Below are 17,420 nucleotides of genomic sequence, written 5' to 3'. Positions count from 1 at the left end.
TAAGCGTGTAATTATATCGACTAGAATCGATACAAATAGGTTTCTGATTACTGACTGTGATCACTTTGGTCAAGTCAAGACTTAGGGTGCGATTACATGGACCAAAAGAATATCCTAAACTTGTCAAATTCATGTCTAAACTTAACGTAAGACACGAGTAAGACAAGTTTAGGATATTCTTTTGGTCCATGTAATCGTAGATTTAGATTTATGCACCAAAAGCTGAATGTCACGTTGTAAAAAAACTATATAGCAGTTATTAAAATGCATTGACTTATATCGGAGATTTTCATTTTAATTTTACTTCTGACACATAACTAAAATTGTTTGGTTTTTAAGGAATTAAGTGTTTTGATTTAAAACTTTTCTGAGTCACAAAATAATTTTATTGTGATGACGTTTTCAATACTTAAGACTTGTGTTTTAAAAATTCCGCTACTAAGTGTAAGAAAAAGTTGCCGGTGTCTGCTTGCGTTGAGGTACACTTAATTTATCATCTCCGTATTACATATTAAATGACAACTTAAACTGTGATACAGATATATGTATAAAAATAAAGCTCTTTTTCTCTATTAGTGAATGACTTTTTTCACTATACACGTTTTTGTAATTTAAGATTAGTGACTGTAGAATAGCTATGTGCCACATGATAGCGATTAATTTTAACTAGGTCCCTGGATCTGACGGCAGTACTAAGGGGTCATTTTCATGCTCATGGTAAAACGATAAGATGCTGGAACCCTAGTAAAGTATAGGTAGGCTCTGTTCGGGAATGATACGTTGGTTAAGTATTTGGTTGGTATCTACTCTATAGAGTATACCCTTACTCGCTTAATTAAGTTAGTCAACTAACAGAGTACCCAACCTGGTCATGGCCACACTGGCTCTTATTATAGAGAGCCAATAAAGTGAGAAGAAGAGGAAGAACTAACAGAGTGTATTTTCGCAGGTGTGAGCTTTAATTAATCAGCTGATCGATGGTGTATTTTTGACTATGCAGAATGTCATGTAATTTAAGACGTCACTTAAAATGTATTTAAAGACGTTTGAAACAATTTTTTTTTTAATAAAAAAATAATGTTTTAAGCGGCAAATATCTGTTTATTTTGTATTTTGCAGTAAGAATATTTACAAGTAAAAGCAATAATAGAAGGATTAGATAAAAAAAATTTGTGGGACACTAAACTTGAACACTAAAAATATGAGGCAAGCACGTTTTTTCGACTTGGCAAGGAGTGTATTAGATTCCTGCTGTGCGCTATTAGCAACTTTGTAACAGTATAGTGTTCAGGGGTCGTGTCCTACGATAGGAGTTAGATTTTTTTCTAATCTAACTTATTTCTTTTATTTAAATGAGTTTTTCTACTCTATAGAACAAAATAAATTACTTTCTGAAATTACTTCATTTCTAATTAAAATTTTTTTTAATACACAAAAAACAATTTTAGATATCTCAAAGTACGTCTCAAACGAAGTCCTAAGTCACACATATGATATTCTGGTTGAAAACAGGACGTCTTTTAGAGGATATTAGTTAGGCTGCCGGCTTAATGTTCTCCAAAAAGTATAGTTCCTTTTTTTTATTATTATTTATCATCATTCTTATGCTCAGATATGACTTTCATTCACATAAGAACATAATTGTTATTTGGCATTCACTGTAAACCTGAGTTATGACTAGATGTTTAGATGTATGAACCATAGAGATTTAGATAGAGTAGGCAAGCCACCGATTCTTCTGTCTGGAAGCGTTGACACGATAAAAAGAGATGCAACATCGAGCTGTCTATCTCTTTCTCTGTGGTCGCTACTGATTGCCTATACCTGTAGAGGTATAAGAATAACAGAGGGGAAAAGCGCTACACTAGCCCATTAGCGGCAGCGACAGCATAATTAAGTGTTACAGGGCATCTATCCTTGTTGCCAAAGTAACGTTATTGGCTACTTCTTCGTCCTGAATCCTACAGTTTATTTAATCTCATGTAAGACTTGACCAATAACATAACTGCCAGATAAAGACAGATGCCCAGTTACGTAGCGAATTCTGCTGTCGCATATCAGGCCCCCTTTTCTCCTCTATTCTTATACCTCTATGGCCTATACCTACATATACGTATAACATCTGTAGCTAACATAAAGATAATATAATAGAGGAAGCGAACTGTATATTCTTCTGTAAGTAGAAGCGCACAGTCAGTAGACAGAGGAAGACGACTGTTTTGGTCTTGCGTCTCTCTCTCTCTGCTCTCTGCATTGATTGGCTGCTGCTTGACAGTGTATATAGTAGGAGTATAGTAGAGCAGTAGGTATATATATATCGAGAGCGCGCGGTGGCTCAGTTGGCTAGATCATGGATTGGCACGCGGGAGACCGTGGTTCGATTCCCGGCCAGTGCGACTTTCGGGCAAGTACTTCTGTGATTTTTCACATGTGCTTTGTCACCACGCAATGCTCCTCGAGGAGGGTTTAGGCGACCTTCTTGCAGCAAAATTGCCTAATTCCCCCTACCCCCCTCCCAGTAATGGGAGGCCTCCCATCCCTCTTCCCTTCCTCCTCCAAAGTGCTAAGTGCCCTGTGTAGTGCCCTTTATAGGAGCCGGACGTAAAGCACTATAAAAAAAAAAAAAGGTATATATATTGAATTAGAGGCAGAAGAGGGCATTTAAAATAGCCGATCAGGATAAGAGCAGAGAGAGATGCAAGACCAACACAATCTTCTTTTTCTGTCTACCATCTGTATGCGGTCACGGCTTGTTCGCTTCCTCTATTATATTATCTCTATGGTAGCTAGTGAGCTTCAAGAGAGTGAAGACCTACGCAGTCAAATTGACATAAGGTGCACAGTGCACAGTGCAAAAGAATAACATTGGATGGTAAACCTATATACATAATGCACAGCGCGTTGTGCTTCACGTTTTTACATACATAGATATACCAACCAATGTTATTTTTGTGCACTGTGCACTGTGCACCTTATGTCAATTTGACTGCGTAGGCCTTGAGCAGCAGAACCGCCTCCATTTGTTGCAAATCTACAAAGCGTATATATCTGTACACTTACTTTGCTACAAACAACGGATGAAACCCTGTGTTATAATTCTTATGGGTCGTAACAGCTTATCAGTTACTGTTCCGCGTTCTGCTGCTCACTCCCTTGTAGCTCACTATCTAGCTAATCAGCAGCGAGCACAGAGAGAGAGATAAAAAGGTAGCTCAATGTTGCATCTCTTTTTAACGTGTTAACGCTTCCACTTACAGGCTTGCCTACTTTGTCTATAATATCTCTACGGTATGAACACGTATGACACCAAGACCTGAAGCCCGAGAGTGGTCAAAATTTTAACCAGCCGCCACTTACACCAGATTTGAGGAACGTTATGATTCGTAGAGATCCGAAATATTTTGGTCACGTTTCATTTTGGTAACGAGTAATGTGGTAATGATAGTTATGCTAAATGGTATGTTTTATTCACCAGCCGCCACTTACACCAATGGATAGAAAATAAAAAGTTGCCACCTGGAAGTGCCATTTGCGGCAACGTTAGAATGCATCTTGTACCCGAAAATCGACCTCCACAAATATAGATATTGTATTCTTATCTATAATAATATCTACAATACATCATCTATTAACTTAAAAGAGTATCACAGATACAATCGTACAATCGGGTAGACAACTTTTTATTTTCTATCCATTGGTGTAAGTTGCGACTGGTTAAGAAAAGAGACGGTATGGCACAACTATAATTACCACATAACTCTTTACCAAAATAAAATATGACTGAAATATTTCCGATCTACACAAATCATGAAGTTTTTTTATTCTGAAGAAAGTGGCGGCTAGTTGAAATTTTGACCACTATTTGGTCTCAGCTCTTGGTCTATATAAACACCACGACCAACTTAATTACACCCATATTATCATGTTAAAAAAGCGTAAAAGAAACAGTTAATCTATCTTCGAAAATCATCATCACAGAAGTAAAATGGGGTGACTTCAACAGTCACCCATCCAAGCACAAACCGCGCCAAATGCTACTTAACCTCGGTGGTCTCATCGGTGCTCCCAAATGTGACTGGAAAACTTGCGGAAAATAACACAAGCGCCAATCCCCACACAACCCGGGACGCATACTGCTCGCTTACTTAATTAACAATAAATAAAATAATAAGGTAAGCTCCAATTCCTGCACAACCTCGGACACTTACTGGGTGCTTTATTTATTTATAGGGAATTTAAAAATTACACAAGCTCCAATCCCCACACAACCCGGGGCGCTTACTGGTCACTTATCTACTTGACAATAAATAAAAAAATAAGGCAAGTGCCAACCCCCGCACAACCCAGGACGCTTTATAGTCTCTTTAGATATTAGTGATAAGTAAAGAAATAAGGCAAGCGCCAATCCCCGCACAACCTGGGAAGCTTGCTGGTCACTTACTTAACAATAAAAAATAAAAAAATAAGGCAAGCTCTAATTTCCGCACAATCTGGGGCGCTTACTGGTCACTTACTTAATTAACAATAAATAAAAAGTCGCTTTGTTTATTCATAAAGAATTTAATAATTACACAAGCCCCATTTCCCACACAACTTGGGATGTTTTCTGGTCGCTTACCTAATTAACAATAAAGAAAATAATTAGGCAAGCGCGAATCCCCGCACAACCTACGACGCTTTCTAGTGGCTTTAATTATCAGTAATAAACAAAAAAATAACGCAAGCACCAATCGCCGCACAACTTGGGGCGCTTGCTGGTCACTTACTTAGCAATTAATAAAAAAATAAGATAAGCGCCAATCCACACACAACCCAGGACGATTACTGGTCGCTTACTTAATTAACAATAAGTAAAATGATACGGCCAGCGCCAATATCTGCACAATTTTAGGCGCTTACTACCTAGTACTGGTTGCGCTTAGTTCTTACTTGAATTATTATGTAATGCTCTTTAATAATAAGTAATGCAACCCAGAACCGCCTCGGGCTGTGGGGGGTTGGCACTTGCCCTATTTTTTTATTTATTACTAATAATTAAAGTGACTTGGAAGCATCCTGGGTTGTTCGGGGATTGGTGCTTGCCCTATTATTTTATTTATTGTTAATTAAGTATGCGACCAGTAAGCGTTCCGGGTTGTGTGGGGATTTGGGCTTGTGTAATTATTAAATTGTCTAAAAATAAATGAAGCGACCAGTAAGCGTCCTGGTTTGTGCGGGGATTGGTGCTTGCCTTATTATTTTATTCATTATTAATTATGTATGTGACCAGTAAGCGACCGCGTTTGTGCAGGGATTGGCGCTTGCCTGATTATTTTGTTTATTGTTATTTAAGTCAGTGACCAGTAAGCGTCTCGGGTTGTTTAGGGATTGGCGCTTGCCGTATTATTTTGATTATTGTTATTTAAGTAAGTGACCAGTGAGCGTCCCGGGTTGTTTGGGGATTGGCACTTGCGTTATTATTTTTCGTAAGTGTGCCAGTTACATTTTTGAGCACCGATGAAAACCTCTGCAATGAATATATCCTAGAAACCTGAAATCGTGTTCTTTGAGTAAAAACCTTTTTTTCGGGCTTGATCAATAATAAAACCATTCATCAAACATATGTATATCTTACTTTTCAGCTAAAAAAATTTGTCTTACTTATGTGGATCGTATAAAATGTATATAAAAGAACACATTTATTTTTCATAATAGTTAGGTTCTTTATTATCACCACTAAAATGTGTAATCCTGTAAGTTGTTTGTCAAAATGTTAATGCCGTGGCGGCGTTTCCATAAGAGCCTATGTACATCAGAAACTGCGAGGCTACGGTTCCTAGAATTTTAATATGTTGTTAATATAATGAAAATGAGCACATGATTAATTACAAAGATAGTTCAAACTGTGCCTCTACTGCGCATCACCATGTCGGTAACGTAACTTATAAATGCTCATAGAACGTCTACATATTTTTGTCATAAGCCTGAAAATTATTTTTATCATGGACTTAAGAAGGCTCCCTTGTGACGGTTCCCGAATCAAAACCAGGTAAATTAAATATTTAAAAATGTGCTAAATCCTATGAAATAATTATTTATATTCCTTACCTTGCAATATTTCGAGATAATATTAATTTAATTTGATGTGGGGAGTCCTATTTTTTCTACCAATCGCACACCAGCCTCTCAAAAACGCGCATGGTAGGAAAAGTATTTATTTTTGGACTCTAATTAATCTTCATTTCATATTTTTACATTAAAAAGACAGTTTATTGTGAATATATATTTTGATCATTAAATGTTATGGATTAGGAAAAAGCTAATTATGTTTATATTTTCTTTTTGCTTATTAACATATAAACAACGAGAACGAGAAAAACAATAATAGACGGCAGAGAGTATATATACTACCTACCTACCTACCCGAAGGTACATACATTTGTTGAACAAACATTCGTGTGAATTACTTTCTCTGTCTCTTTCACTTTTTTGGGATTCAGATACCTGTTTACTGTGCGTAAATACGCACGTGCGAGAATTTCGTTAAGTTCGCAGTGATGGGATATAGTTCCGGCCAGACTTGAGAATTCTCTAGGACCCAACCTCTCTGACGTGGAAAATCGTTAGATCAAAAAAAAATAGTACCGAACGAGAGGCGCGAAATTCAAATAAGGTCCAATGACACAAAAACCTATCACCCGATGACCCGGGGCGCTTACTGGCCACTCTGTTAAATAAATAGTTATTAATAACACAAGCGCCTACCACCCGATGACCCAGAGCGCTTACTGGCCACTTCAATAAATGAATAATTATTAATAAATAACAGAAGCACCTATCACTTAAAGACCCAGGACACTTACTGTCTATTATCAAAAAATAAATTATCAATCAATTACAAGAGCGCCAATTAAAAAGATTTTTGTCGTACTAGACAATCAATCAAAATTGTGAATTGTTTACATAAATATGTGATCAATTAACTTTTTATTATTTAGTAGTGTGGCCAATAAGTGTCTTGTATCATCAGAAAATAGGTGCTTTACTTATTTATTGATAATTATTTATTTACGTAATTCGCAATAAGCGCCCCAGGTTGTCAGGTAATAAGCGCTTGTGTTATTGATAATTATTTATTTAACAGAGTGGCCAGTAAGCGCCCCGGGTCATTGGGTGATAAGCGCTGGTGATATTAATGAATATTTATTTAACGAAGTGGCCAGTAAGCGTCGTGGGCCATTGGGTGGTAGGCGCTTGTGTTAGTAATAATTATTTATTTAACAGAGTGGCCAGTAAGCGCCCCGGATCATTGGTTGGTAAGTGCTTGTGTTATTAACAATTATTTATTCAGCAGAGTTGCCAGTAAGCACCCCGGGTCATTGGGTGATAGGTTCTTGTGTTATTGGACCTTATTTAAATTTCGCGCCTCTTGTCGGTACTATTTTTTTTTTGATCTAGTGACTTTCCACGTCAGAGAGGTTGGGTCCTAGAGAATTCCCAAGTCTGGCCCGAACTACATCCCATTACTGGTTGTGTTGGCTCTTTACTAAAGATGGGTTAAGATGAAGTTTGAATAAACACAATTGGAAGAACGCAGGAAAATTTCGCATCAGGGTCAAATATCGATATTTTTAAATAATCCTGTTCACAAAGAAAAAATTTTTACAAATGATAAAAAAATGATATTAATTCTAGTAATGATTATTAGCAATATTCTACAAGTACGAAATATTTAAAAATGCAATGAAAAGCCTACCCGTATGAATATAATAGAAAGAGAGAGATCAAGAGAGAGCGATCGAGCGTTAGAACAGAAGATTAATGGCTCTCTCTATCTCACTCATTTTCACAGGTACTGCCAAAATGCCTTTTTTATTTATTTCTTAACATTTTGCGCTTATCAAAACAGAATTAAAAGTGGTTAAGGATAAAAAAATTTTTACCGTACACGCTGTTTTTTTTTATTTTTTCTGTATATTACACTGTTACAAAATATAAGCAAAACGAACTTAAAAATACAATTTTACACAATTTTGACATTAATATTAGACTATTTAAAAATAATTCTAACATTTTTTTTTTTAATCGGCGGGCTCAACTACGTATAATATAAAAAACGCCTAATTATAGATCAATTTTTAAACTCAGAAGTTTCTTTGTTGGTGTTCAGAAATAATAAGAACAAAGATTCGATTAGCGTGCTGCATAGGTCAATCAATAAGGTCCCTGACTACCAATCCTTAAGGTGGCTCCTCACTAAATCAAAACACTGGAGTATTAAATGATATTTTAAAGGATGATTCTTGAAGGTGCAAGGAGTCTTTTCCCAAAATTTTAGACCTCGTCACCACCAAAATTGTTGAAAAAAACTAACTGGAAAATAGACTCTGTAACATGGCCTCTTATGGAGGGTCGTCAAATTGGTGGCGCAGGTTGTATGATATCTCAGCAAAGATACTGTAGTTCTTAATAGAAAACTATGTAGCAGATAGAAGAAATCAGAATCTTTCCAACGACATTCAGGTACTTGGACATTACCATGGGTTTTATAGGATATTTTATGAAAATAGTAGATAACTGTGCAAGTCATGGAACAGATGAAAAGTGTGGGGCGTCTGCTACACCGAAGAGCGGTAGCCCGCGTAGTTTGAATTGGTCAGAAAGTTGTACGTTAAATGAATAGGAGTTGTGGGGAATCGTAATTATAATAAAAATAAATGAGACGCTGAACTAAAAAAATTATTTAATGCGGGGCTGACTTATGTACTTTTTTGACTAATAGATAAAATTAATAGAATATGTCACGATAAAGTTAGGACACGGTTGAATTTACTCGTCACTAATAAATAACTTGTAGATTTTTTCTAAAGTTTCTTTGTCTTTGGTCACCCGTGGCTTATTATTAGGTACTTATCGTTAGCTTAGTATTATTTACATACAAGGGTTATGTTGTCAGATTTGTATACCTACGTCTGCTCGGGTCACTGTATTGTACGATATAGGTCAACGGTGTAGATGTGACTAAACTTTTTTTGAAGGGACTATAGGTACCTATCCATTTTTAGTCAAGAACCTCCACAGCCAATGAAAAGCTGTGTTGCAGTATGCTTACTCTTCTTGTGGGATTTATAGTGAGGAGCCACCTTAAGATGTATTTCGATTCTCGGAGTCAGTATAATTTGAAAATCTTATGTGCACATATATATATATATATACAAATGCGTACATGTGTGTATATGCTGTGTATACAATACGTATATGATATTAAAGTATTATATTCTTTTCTATGTAGCTATAATCATACGGGTAGTACACTTTACAAACAAGAGAGGGGTGGCACTAAGTGCGTGGAGAAAGAGACAGAGAGCGGAGCCGAGCTCAAGGGGGTAGTGTAACAAAATCCAAAAATACAGAAAGTCCTTGAACAAATTTGTATAAGCTACCAATCATATCTAGAATAACAAATTTCAAATTGAGACACCCTAACTTCACCGTTTCCGAGAAATAAATTATCTATTTAACACGTACTCTTATTAGAAAAAGAGTATTTAACAGATTGCGATTGAAAAAATTTCAGACTTTGCTGAAAATAAAATATGATGTACAATGGTATGTTTTAAACATTATATTTTAAGAACAGCACCCGTAGCACCGTTGTTTAGTTATAACAAATAAAAAGTGTGTATTTAAAGATTCGTGAAGATAACCACCAGATTTCACCACCAACTCAATGTAGACGTACAATATAAATAACCTCCGAATGTATCTATACTTATACGTATATATATATATATATATATATATATATATATATATATATATATATATATATATATATATATAATATACAGAGGGTTTTCGCCTTACTCGGCGTTGCTACATTTATGTTCACTTGTCTGTTTCGGAACACATAATGTATTTCAGAACACGTATTTATTATACATTGTGACACTACCCTCTTAACCGGAGATCGTGCCATCGAACGGGTCGCTTCATCGCGTCGGACGAACCCCTAAACACGCCAATGTTTCAAAATTTACGGAGACATCAAAAAATCTCCGCTTTTAAACGACGCCTAGCAAAGTAAGTTTTACCCTAAAAAATTTCGAGATATTCTATTGAAAATTGATCAGTTAATTTTATTTCTTTTAATTTTTTTTTTCTTGTTTTCAATTTTTTTTTTTTTTCCCTAATGTAGTACATATTAAAGCAAGATGCATCTGAAAATTTAAATTCTCCCAAATCAGTACAAAAATATTCAACAACTTAGTAATCTAATACGCCATTTTTGTTTTAAGCGTAGAATCTTACTGTCTTAAATAAAAATATTATGTCTATCAGAAGTTTTATTATTTTATCAGTTTTGTAGTATGCTGAAAAAAAAGATTTCTTCCACACTTACGTCCTTTTAACTTTAATAGATCTTACAAAAATGTTAATTGAAATAGGTTTTTTAAATAAATACTGCTACAACTTGTAAAAAAAGTATAAGTAATATTCAAAACAGGTTTTCTGAAATAAATTAATTCCTAAATGTTTAATTAAATCATTTAAATCAAATTTCAATTAGAAAAGCTTCATTACTCTTCTCCATGCAAATCTAGTGCAATTTTTGCGCAAGAAGCCAACGCACTAGTCTGACGCAAGTCTGCTGCAAATAGACGTTGAATACGACGTTTAGCTTTTGCACTCTACTGAACGCAAGTCTTGTGCAATTCTTCCATAAGTAGCCAACGCACTCTTCTGACGCAAGTTTGTCGCAAACCTGCAAAAGCAGACACTACGTAAGTCTTGCGTACTGCTCGTACTGCGTACAGCATATGCTACCAGGTGTATATATACAGCTCTGTAGAAATTTTACATGGGCAAAATATTTCCAATCTGCCGGTAGAATTAACCTTACTATTCCCTTTTTCCTTACTCTCATCGCAATTGCGTGTAAAGGCTCACAGAGCCATAACTGTATAGATCCGAGCTCGGCGTTGGCTTAGTTGGTTCAATGCTATAGCATTGGCTATATAGCCATTCAAACAATATAGCTCAACGAGTCGTGGGTTCGATATTCAGTCGGGGCACTCAGATTTTTTATTATGGTTCTTGTCAGGTATTCGAATTTCTAACACCAACGAGTAATAAGGCTTTAAAAATCTAAGAAATAATCATAAGCGGTTGAAATATAAGAATAGTGACGAGTTCTCGATAACCAGTTATGTATCGTGCGCGATGGGGGAGATAGATATAAGATGTCAGTGAATATAGAAATAATATTTAATAACAGCGAAAATAAAAGAAAAATGTATAATGATATGATGAAAACGATGTGTAAAAAAAAATATAAATGTTCAATGAATTAAGACAGTGTATATACATATCGTAGATCAGTACACTATAATATAAAAAACAAACAACTACAAGAGCTTATAATTAATTTACTTTGCCCGTCGAAAAATATTTCAAAACACCATATGGTTTTTAAGAAACTGCATGTTTTTAAAAGTACGTCATTATTAGAGACAAAAACCATTTAACAGCCGAGCAAGATCAATACGTAAACGATACAAAAACCACAATTAATCGTACAGTTTTTTTATGTTTTTTTTTCATATGACATATATTTGACATATTTGCTGCGAGAGAATATAAGACGGTAGGTTTAATTTTTGATACAGTAGAAAAACAATTCGTATGGTTTACTAAGTAAACACATTTAAATGTAAGCTGTGAAAGATAAAGAAAGTTTTTTTTACGTAATCTCTCAGTCGTACCACCACTTACACTATAAAAAAACTCATGCAGATTTTGTACTGATCGTATAAAAAATATCAATCGGCGAGAAAAAAATATTTTTCAAAACAAATACAACAATAAAAAAATTTTGATCAGTAATAAACTTATGAAACATTTATTGAAAGATTATTTGGCATTGTATCAAAGTTTCTGCGTTGATTTTGTTCGGACCTATACAGTGACTTTGCAATAGCTCTTAGAGATCAGATTTTGTGCTGCGTATAACATCTACTTTTTGTATCATTATCACCATTTTTAGAAGGTAAGACAACAAGTTTTTTTATTAAATCATTATAAAAATTATAAATTCGTTAGAAAATCACTGACTAATTGTTCTTTTGCTTCTAACTTTTTTTTTTTTTCATATTATATAGCCATTTCTAAAAACTGTGCCCAATAGGCTTTGCAAGATGTGTTACTGCGTATATATGCTATCGTCATTGGCATAGTGAAAAACCACCTCAGATTTGATTGTGACACCAATCACCCAATTACACAGCAAAGGGGACCTTATTTTACACGGCCTCCAAACCACCAGACCGCAGTTGGAATACGCACATGAAAAAGTAGATTCTCAGAGCTGTAAGTCAAGTAAGAAAAGGCCGAATCTCGAACTCGTGAGCATCCTTTACCAAGCCTTCCGAGCTACAAAAACCGCAGCCTAAGCCACTGTGCTACTGTGGCCGTTAAAGGAGACTCCCTCGTGCAGAAGTGCCAACCCTTGTCGTAGGTCTGTAGGTCTTGATTTGAATAAGAAAAAATAGTCATATGATATTTTGGCTTGAGAAATCATCTGACTAATCACTTGATTTCCGAAGAAAGAAATGTCATCTGTAACATAACTGAAAAGATTTAAACTGAAAAGAACCGGTTACTGATGCAAATGACGGCTCTCTAGTTTCCATACTGTGTTACCATTCGCATGATACATTGAAAAACATACCATATCTATTGAAGCTTGAAAGTGTTGATTTTGATTATTTAATATTGTGAGAAATTTCCAGATAACACGCTAAGTAATGCATCAGGGGCCCATATGCCACCTGATATCATATAGGAATTTTTTTCAAAATGTATGATAAAAAAAATCAACACTTCCAAGTTTCGATAGGTATGTTTTTTGATGTATCATGTGGATGATAACTATGTTAAGGCTATCAACTAAAAAGTCATAATTTGCGTAATATAACAGTTTGTTATCAATCTTAGTGTTTAGTAAAGATACAGATGGTATTATGGGATTCCAAAAGGTCACGTGACTCTCGCGATATATATAGTCACTTGGGGGAAAAATAACACAGGCCTTGTAGGTGCAATTATATTTTTATTTTTTTTACACGTTCAACGATTTTAATACGATAAAAGCCCTTCAATAACATATTTTTGAGGAGATGACAATACCTTAACTATTTTTTTTCCAACTCAGTTAGTCTTTTGCAGTTTAAAACTTTCCTTTAAAAGTGCGAAAACGCACATTTAACCTGTACAAAGTTCTCCCGTTCCCGACTATATATAGGAAAACAAGCGGGATTTTGGTAAGGTTAAATGTGCGTCTTCGCCCTTTCAAAGGAAAGTTTTAAGCTGCAAAAGACTAATTGAGTTGGGAAAAAATGGCTAAGATAATGTCATCCCACCTGAAAAAAATGTCGGAATTCTATGTAGAATTACTTCTGTAATACTTTCAGGAAAGCCATATGACATTACACATGGTTTTACATATGGCATTACATAAAGGGTTTTAGCTTGGTGATGCCATATGTAATTCCATATGGAAAAAGATATGGAATTACTAATAGGAAAAAGAAAAAATTTCTATCATCTAGAAATAACTGCAAAATACCATAATAAGTTATTTGCAGTTACCAATTTGTCTTACCATCGGGATGATAACTCCAAAACAAGGGGGTTCAGCTGATTTTACTTCTGTATAAAAAAATTTAATTTTTCAATTTTTTTTTTATTCCTGAAATGTAACTTGAATCCCCTTGTTTTGGAGTTATCATCCCGATGGTAACATAAACTGTTCACAGTAAATGACGCATTACAGTATTCTGCAGTTATTTCTAGATGATACAATTTTTTTTATTCTTCCAATTTGTAATTCTATGTGTTTTTTCAAATGGAATTGCATATGGCATTACCAATCTAAAACCCCTTATGTAATACCATACGTCAAACCATATGTAATGCCACATGGCTTTCCTGAAGGTATTACAGAAGTAATCACACATGGAATTCCGTCTTTCTTTTTCAGGTAGGATCTTCTCGAAAACATATTATTGAAAGGCTTTTATCTTAATACTATCGTTGAACATGTAAAAAAAATAAAAATAGAATTGCACCCATAAGGCCTGTGTTATTTTTCTCTCAAGTGACTATATATACCGCGAGAGTCACGTGACCTTTTGGAATCCCAATTAAGTCATGGCTCTTTGACAGAACTTTGGCGCGCGAGTAATTAAATGTGGCATGCAGCTTGCGAATAACAAATGTATTTGTGTTTAGCAGTGTTGCAGTGCAATTAAAACATTGAAAGTAATTAACTAGTACTTTTACGAATAATGGATGGACGATTCAATGTCGACAGCTCTCCTGTGATGGCCGTTGAAGTTGCTTAAGTATTTCGTAGAATAATTCATACCACCAGAAGAAAAGCTCAATTAAATAATTAGCAAGACTTAATTTTATTAGTCACAAATATTACAAATATTGTACAGGTAGTCGGAATGGATAGATAAATCTTTATAAATATGACTTGCTTAATTAATACTGCAGCCATGACTACATGTTTACTAGTCGGCCGCTTCTCCAGGAAAGAGGACGAGCCCACAAGCCACAGTTCTATTTAAAGCCTAAGTCGCATCAATAATTGGGGTTGGGACCTGTGGTAAGTCAAGGAATGGAAGTAAACTTGATAAACATATTCTTGGAAATAGGTGCAGTTACAAGCTTAGGTTAGATGTTTAATTTTGCGGAAATGAATTTAGGGAGCAAAAATTGCTCGTGAGCAGGCGACCGATCGATCGTGCGTTCGTATTGATCCGTGGGTGCGGCCGCTAGGTGAAAGACACCATATGGTATTTGTTACTGACTGCAGAGATTAGTAGGGAGATTGCTGACTGCCATGCTACGGAGTGTGCCCACTTTTTTCCAGTGGTTCGAGCGCCCCGCCGCGGCCAAGCGGCCGAACCAGGCGCACATTTTTTTTTTTATTTGAGAAGCACGGTAGGGGTATGAGAAGAGTGGATTCGCGTGGAAATGTCCATATAGGCGCACATTTTAGAGACGCGTGGAAGGGGTATACCGAATGTGCGCCTACGAGGAGAGGAGTGGAAATATCGGCTATATAGCTGTATATATCTGAACGCATAGCCAAAGCAAGCGACGACACGAGTTTTGCTTTTTTGAGAGTCTTTGGACTCTGCAACTGAGTACATGCTATGTATATATTTAACTGACTTGCTCTCGCTCTGGCTTCAATGTTATCCATAAATCTTATTTAATTAAATCGTGGAACTAAATGCTCATTAATTATATACACATAATTTTGATTTCAATACATTATGTTTTAACTCTCCCGTACTCTTAAAATTCCCAAATCCATTTATGTTTTCAAAAAATTAACCACTAATTTATTAATTTCACACATCCTAACTTCTGTAAACTGTAGGACAAGCTCCGGAGGATTTCCATGAACATATGTGACTTCGAAAGGGTGACATCCCGTCCTTCGGATAGCTAAGATGGATAAGGCTTATGTCCCTTTCTAGATTGTTTTGCACTTAAGGGTTCAAATCCACTTTATGGTAGATATTTTTTTTTTTTTTTTTTTTATTCAATGTATCATTTTGTCTTCATTTCTTTTATTTATGTTTCGTTAAAATATATATATGTAGTCAACATTTTTTTTCGGATACATCAAACAAATTAAATTAATATTGATACTTTGATACAAGGCAATTCTATAATTTTATAATACTAAAATAACTTTTAAGGATTTTAATATAATTTGTGTATTTTAAAACTCCTAAGAAATTGTGAACATCCTATTTGCGACAAAAAAAGCCGAAGGCAGAAGAAAACTCATTCTTTTACTACGATTATATCAAATATGATCATTACCAGTAAAGTTCAACTTACATCCAATTAGAGTGAATATTTAACTACGTACATATATTATATTTTTGAGCTTATATTTACATCTCTTATCAAAACCTTGGGGTTGTTGCATTGACAAAATTCGTACTACATATATATATATGTACAAACATAAAAGTAGATTTTTTAGTCTTTATAAATAGTGCGTATTTTAGATTAAAGAGTCTTACAGAGACTGAACGAAGCTTTTTTTATTCAACACATACTAGTTTCAACCACTTGTAACTCAGAGTATGGTTTAAAAAAAAAAATTTTTATTCTGTGTAAACAATTAATCTTTTTACCTGTAACCAATTGTTATTGTAATTTTTCAGAAATAGTTACCAAAATTTTTGACAGTGCGTAAATCATATACAGTTAACAAAAATTTTTTTTCCTCTGTTTTCAAGGTGGCACTATATATATTGTTATAGATGAATAACTATACAAAATATTAAAATTTCACAATTGACATTGCTCTTTTAACTATCGCAATCGATCAATTAATTTTACATCGTATGCAACACACAATTATGATTCGCATAATTTTATTTGATTGTTTGTAGTTGATAAGATAAACCATCAAAAAACACCACTTGCCACACAACGCAAGGCAGCTAATATTTTTTTTTATAGTTATATTAGCACAGTCGTATTATTGGTATCTTAAACCACGTGACACAGGTTGCTTTTATTAAAAAGTTCGCGGAACTCTCACGACGAGTAGCTTAACTTTAAAATCTTTAAAATGCCTTTTTCATAGCTCTACATATTAATTATTGATAATCATAGCTGAATTAATTTATCATAAAGAATTATGCACTTAACTACAATAAACAATAATAGTTTGAATACTTCGCGATTTTAAGAATAAAATGGAAAACTAGAATAAATAATTGGTCGATTTTTTCAGAAAACTGCAGATTTTTGAAAGATTTTGCACTACAAATGTATATGTTGATACTATTTTGAGGGGGTTGTCGTGGTACAGTCAATTTTCAAAATTGAATTTTCGTGTTAGAAATGTTTTTGTTGTGATTATTCTTACCAAAACAGGTAAATAATTTAAAAAATAGGTGTATGAAACAGAAAAATGCCCAGGAAAGTAAACACAAACGTTAAAACAACAAATTAACATAACTTTCGCCTCGGACTGTACCACTATATATAGGTATTCTAGTAACGTTGTAACTGAACTTTAAACTCTTATATTTTAAAAACAGTGAAGCTAGGCTTCCTCAATTTTAATATACTTATTTCAACTATAATAAACCCTAACATATTAATTTTTTAAAAGATTCTTAAAAAAATTTCAAAAGTTATGAGTAAAAACGTGCATTTTCCGACAAGTACATCTAAAAGCATGTGTATAAATGGCCAACTTCGCGATTTTATTTCTCTAAAACGGTGAAACTAGGCTCTTTGAAATTTTAACATGTTATTTATGATACCGAAACATACCTATACAAATTTTTTCAGAAATATCTTAAAACAATGAAATATCACAACATCCCCGT

General features: G+C 34.5%; 1 protein-coding gene across 1 annotated transcript in view; it reads left to right on the top strand.

Annotated features, from left to right (window-relative positions):
* The first annotated feature begins 393 nt into the window (after positions 1-393).
* L2HGDH (L-2-hydroxyglutarate dehydrogenase) overlaps positions 394-17,420 on the top strand; it is a 294,884-nt gene continuing 277,857 nt past the window's right edge. The window contains exon 1 of the mRNA XM_089596914.1: positions 394-479. Within this exon, the coding sequence (XP_089453040.1) occupies positions 394-479 (86 nt within the window). The remainder of the gene's footprint in view (positions 480-17,420) is intronic.

The sequence above is a fragment of the Copidosoma floridanum genome, unplaced genomic scaffold (assembly GCF_036245765.1).
Source record: "Copidosoma floridanum isolate Cflo_tuat_1 unplaced genomic scaffold, Cflo_Japanese_pri ptg000030l, whole genome shotgun sequence".
In the NCBI taxonomy this organism is placed as follows: Eukaryota; Metazoa; Arthropoda; class Insecta; order Hymenoptera; family Encyrtidae; genus Copidosoma; species Copidosoma floridanum.
Note: the sequence above shows the minus strand (reverse complement) of the source record. Positions and strands in the feature narration are given on the sequence as shown.